The 5,390-nt window shown below is 39.3% G+C and overlaps 2 protein-coding genes across 3 annotated transcripts in view; one reads left to right on the top strand and one right to left on the bottom strand.

The window, feature by feature from the left end:
- sh3bp1 (SH3-domain binding protein 1) overlaps positions 1–943 on the top strand; it is a 28,999-nt gene extending 28,056 nt beyond the window's left edge. Inside the window, exon 18 of the mRNA XM_014028345.1 lies at positions 471–943. Coding sequence (XP_013883799.1) covers positions 471–784 — 314 coding nt within the window. The 3' untranslated portion in view covers positions 785–943. The remainder of the gene's footprint in view (positions 1–470) is intronic.
- A 190-nt stretch (positions 944–1,133) lies between these two features.
- Positions 1,134–5,390, bottom strand: part of cdc42ep1a (CDC42 effector protein (Rho GTPase binding) 1a) — a 25,586-nt gene continuing 21,329 nt past the window's right edge. For both annotated transcript variants that reach the window (XM_014028357.1, XM_014028363.1), the window contains one exon: positions 1,134–2,668. In XM_014028357.1, the coding sequence (XP_013883811.1) occupies positions 1,974–2,668 (695 nt within the window). In that variant the 3' untranslated portion in view covers positions 1,134–1,973. The remainder of the gene's footprint in view (positions 2,669–5,390) is intronic.

The raw sequence follows: 5,390 nt of genomic DNA, 5'->3' as shown, positions 1-5,390 counted from the left end.
GGTAAAATATACGACAGGTCTGGACCACTCGTAAATTTTGTTCGTATCTGAAAAAATTCTTAGAATACGAAAACATTGGTGAATGCCACAAATTCTCCTAAATCACTCGTACGCACAATTTAAGAACAAATCTGTGCGTACGAACGGTTCTTGCATGAGGCCCAATATTGTTTTTTGTGCACAGTGCCCTGAGACGTTTGTTGTGACTTGGTGCCATATAAATAAACTGAACTGAATTGAACTTGTTCATGTTAGTTTATCACTTAACTGTTAATTTAGCAGAAGCAAACTGCTTTAAAGTCCGTGAAAAAGCTAATTGTCTGAATGAAAAATAGTTCTGCTTTTAGCCAACAGGTGAAACCATGCTCACCACTGGRGCTCAGGATAAGTTGTTCAACATTAGATGTATGTTTTCGTGTAATTTCTAATAACTAGGCTGCTTTGTTTCTCTTTCTCTTACTGCCATACAGCAAAGCGAACGTTCAACAATACAAAAGCGGACCAAGCTCATGAGATCACCGTTCATTTCTCCAAACCGAGAGCCCCAGGACCACCCAGAAGTCAGGCTCCTCCACCCCCAACCACAGCTACAGCTACAGCTTCAACCCCAACTCCAAACCCGAGAGCAGCCCCCGAAATCACGAGGCCAAAACCCGCACCCCGAGTGCCGCAGCCCAGCGTTAAAAAGCCTCCGGTGAAAAGGCAGGGAGTCAAAGCCCCAAACTGTCCTCCACCCCTGCCTCCACCCTCACAGCCCAAAGAGGTTCCTTCTGTAGCACAGTGAGAAAAAACACAACTAATTTACAAACTTTTATCTCCGGTTTGTGATGTACCCATGGATACATTGTGCTGTTTGAGCTGAAACTTGGCAGTTTTTTTTAAGTTCATCTCACATATTTGACATCTTTTATTTATTCTGACGTTTTCTTTGCTTTTCATGTTTTTATGGCAGAAATCACTTTATACCAAAAATAAATTAATGCAAATATCCAAGTTTTGATTTTTTTTCTTCAAGATTTAAAGTTCCATCAACATCTAAAACAAAGGTATTAGTTTAAGTACGGCAAGATCTATCGAGAGGCTAAATTGTGGTTTAACTTGCAGCAGATTGTAAATACAAAATTTAGACATTTTTTTCTTTGATGTTTATTGATTCAGTATTCCTTTACCCAGGAGTAAAAACAATGTCAATTAAMGCACATCATATTAAAAGCATCCCTTATTGTCATTTCATTTATTCATTTTACATACAACTGCAGTATATGGATGGGAGTTGCACTCATACTGTAATATTCATAGTAGCTAATATTTTCATGTGCAGTTATATAAAATAACGTATTCCTTTTAAAAAAATACAAGACTTCATATTCCAAAAAAGGTGCATATTAAAGCTCTGCAGCATAAACTATAAATCTTTCAAAAGAAACAATACTTAGTTCATGTAGTGTAATTACCTACTTTCCTCTGATTTATCATATGAAGCTGGAATTATTAGAGGTAATATAAAAGATTCCACGTTTTATTGCTCTGTTCCCTTTTTTCCTCTCCTGATGTTATTATTCCTGAGAGTAAAGTTAAGCGCAAAGAGTTGCTGTGCGGTTCCTTCTCTGCACTTCCTCCCTTTGTTCTCAGCAGCGACGTCCCCTTGAAACAAGAGGAAGTGCGTAAATCACCGGCTCCACACTGAGTCAAGTCTTTGGTTCCCTCCAGGCGATCTTGACCACTTTCTCCAGCACATCTTCACTTTCCATACCTCCTTTCTGTTCGAGGCAGAAAAACAGCCTCTTTTTGTCCTTTTTGATACATTCAGCCAAACGTTTGCACCCAAACTGTACATCCTTGAAGCAGTTATGCATWGAAAATAAGAAGCAATGATTAAAAATACTGGAATTCATGTCATGTTTATATGATTATAAAAGGTTTATTATGGTTGGATTGGAATTATAAAGGAATGGTTTTTTGAGTTGTTTGTGTCAGACTTTGATTTCATCCTCATCGTCCATGAAACTGTAGGGCTGTTTTTTCTTTGGCTGGCTCGAGGCAACGAGCTCAGGCTCTCCAGACTCCATCCCGTTCTGTATCTGTAAGAAGCTGATGCCGTAGTGACAAGCGAGCACATCTGTAGCGCTCCGGAACCGTTCACTTTCCATCCTTACCCCTGCACGATCAGGAGACCCAATCAACACATCCGGGACCTTACCGGAGAACTCAACTCTGTTCACCTTCATCACAGTTTCGTCCTCTTTGAAGTCGGCTGCACGTGGGCTCTTCCCGCCGCGGCAATCCTCCATCAGCAAGGAATCCACATATGAGAGCGTAGCCGAGCCCATCTCCGATCCTTCACTTTGTGGCTCCTGTTCACTTTCCGATTTGGGAACGCACTCGTCCGAGTGGCCGTCAATCAGGCTGAACACCTCGCTGAAGAGGGAGGGGCCCAGATCGAAGGTGAACGCGTCCAGGGAGGCGAGGGAAGGGAGGGAATCGGAGTACGCAGTGCTGCTGGTGGGTTTGGAGGTCACCGTGGAGGTGGAGCAGGTGGACAGGAGGGCATCGGATGGGTCAGTCAGAGACCCTCGGTGGATGTTGGCTGGCATGGGGGTGGAGTTAGACGGCTGCTGGCGCTCAGAGCGGGAAAGACGGGGCAGGGTGACGAAACCAGACTCCACGCCTGAAGAATAAAAACAACACATCAGTTCCAACAGAAAATAATTTGTGTAAATCATTCATTCTCTGTTTTCAACACATTAAATTTCTTTTAAAAATATTGTCATCTAAATACTCTAAGCACTGGTTAAGGGTGTCAAACTCAGATCCTTGAGTGCCGCTATCCTGCATGTTTTCCTTATACCTCTACTCCAACACACCTGATCAGTGGTTCGGTTACCTCTTCCAATTCTGTAGAAGCCTGTCAAGCACCCATTCATGCAAATTAGGTGTGTTTGAGCAGGTAAACAAGAAAACACGCTGGATAGCAGCTCTCATGGACCAGAATTCGACACCTGTATCTTACAGCTTTATCCACTCTCTTCTGCTGATCTTTGGTTTGAAAACCTAAACTTCTCTTTGGCAACAGTCTCCAGATCTTACGGGGTGATCTCTGTTCCCAAGCCTGGGAGGAAATACAACTCCAAGTGAAAATGATGGAATCATCCCTCTTGTAAGATTTACTTTCAATTGTTTGGTTTTGTATTAAAAATATAAATCACACATGTGCCACAAAACTATTAATTTTCAAAATTTGAACCTTCTGGCCTTTTAAAATATGAAGACACCGTTACTTTTTTGGTCAGGTATTGGTAAAGAAAACAAAAAGGAACATTAGTACATTGTTGCACCATGTCTAACTTTTAAAAAGGTTTGAATACTCTGCAGCGTTGATCTAACTAACAAAAGTGTTATTATCTATCTGCTCCTACTGTCACTTATTGCTGGTGTCATTTTAACCAGACTGAGACTTCTTACGGGTCATTTCACTGACATTATATGTCCTTTTTGAAGGAAAGTTTCTTTCTTTGTTCTGTGGCAAAATGTATTATCATTTTGAAAAATGAAATCATCATCTCCAAACATCCTTTCAACTGGTGGAACTAAGTGTCCAAAATTGTGAAGTAGGCTTTGACATTTACTGAAGATGTAATGACTGCTGTCTTTCCCCATGTCTTTACCTGACATGACACTTTCATCCAGTCACCAACAGCCCATGACTGTTTTGTTTAAGCTCACAGTCCAACAGCATTTTTTGTCAGGTAATTTTGAGTCACAAAGACATGAAGCAGCAGTTTTAACCCAACCGAAAAGTTACATAATTCTCCAGCTAGTACCTCAAAAGCAGGGACGGAGCTAGACTTTCTTCAAAGGGTGGACAAGGTGTTATCTAAAACTACTCAAGATTTGAAAAATCAGGATGGCCACCACAGCTAATTTGAAATGTCTCTAATTCAGCTGTTTTAGGAAATATTGAGCTAAAATTTTGTGTCATTGCAGCTAAGAATGATCCAAAATTAAAGCTAGTCACAATTTCAAGCTAATTGTAATTGTACAAAGAGCTATAATTGAGCTATTTTTAGACAAATAAAACTAAAAATTATAGTAGTAGTAGCTGAAAACAATTTTTACCATTTTAAATGCTAATCAAAACTTGTGTGGAAATTTTGTTTTGGTGTAATAAAGAGGGATACAAACTCATGCTAATCTGTTTGCGCTATTTTTTCAAAGGGCTACAATTTAGCCATATTTAAACGTACACAGTTGAAATGTTACTTAGTTGTAGCCAAGAACAATCTTTAACAAAATCTTAATCCAAATCCTAAATCCAAAAATCCTAAATTGGAATGACTAAAGCTTAGCTATTCTTAGACATGCTGAGATAAAATTTGCTGTGGCGTGAGCTTCGATCACKAACATTATAGACAAGTCTTACATTTAAAATGGTGGTTACACGGCATTCCTCAAGGTTTCTCAAGGAACTTTTCTAGTCGCTCCATGTTATGATGTCACCCAGTTTTTATTAAAGCCAGAATTATCACACACTATGGTTGCTTAATTTTAATTCAGTGGTTCAGAAAAGTTTTTCTCTTTATCATACTGATAGTTTCCCTCTACACCAAACAAAACAGCTGTTGGAAAGATATTTACTCCTTTTTTGCTCGAACTGCCCATTTTTAGAATTGCCACACTTGATCTCCACCTCACCTGTCAATCATTTGTGGGTGGCACCTGGAGTGGCCAATCATGTGCCAGGGGTGGCACCCCTCTGGCTCCACCCTTGCTCTAAAGTTTAAAAGTCAAAGAGTAGAAGAATTTCTCAGCTTCCTCTCAGTTAGATAATTCCCAGCAACTTGAAACTTTACAAAACTGTTATTCTTTTCTTTCACCACCTGCTCTTTTTCTTAAACCTTCTTTGTGCTGCTTAAGACACTAATCCCAAACCTATCGGGTAAGACAACTGTCAGAAATATTGTATGTGTAAGAGTCGAAATTTGTACATGTAAGTCTATAAACGTACATAAATTTGTTACAACTTTGCCACGTTACAAGTACGAATCAAATTTATAAGTACAATTCTTATGTGAGAATACAAGTTTTTAAGTTACAAATACAAGTTAAAAAGTTACAACTTTGCCACATTACGAATCAAATTTACAAGTACGAATCAAATTTACAAGTACAATTCTTATGTGAGAATACAAGTTTTTAAGTTACAAATACAAGTTAAAAAGTTACAACTTTGCCACATTACAAGTACGAATCAAATTTACAAGTACAATTCTTTTACCTGTCAAAATAACAGACATTATGCATGGAACACTGAAAAGATCGATAGTAAACCGTAACTAAGCCAGACCACTGGGGGGACATGACCACTGCCTCATTTGGGACCAGATGAACTC

Source organism: Austrofundulus limnaeus, unplaced genomic scaffold, assembly GCF_001266775.1.
Source record: "Austrofundulus limnaeus strain Quisiro unplaced genomic scaffold, Austrofundulus_limnaeus-1.0 Scaffold5, whole genome shotgun sequence".
Lineage (NCBI taxonomy): Eukaryota > Metazoa > Chordata > Actinopteri > Cyprinodontiformes > Rivulidae > Austrofundulus > Austrofundulus limnaeus.
This window is presented reverse-complemented; position numbering and strand designations above follow the sequence as displayed.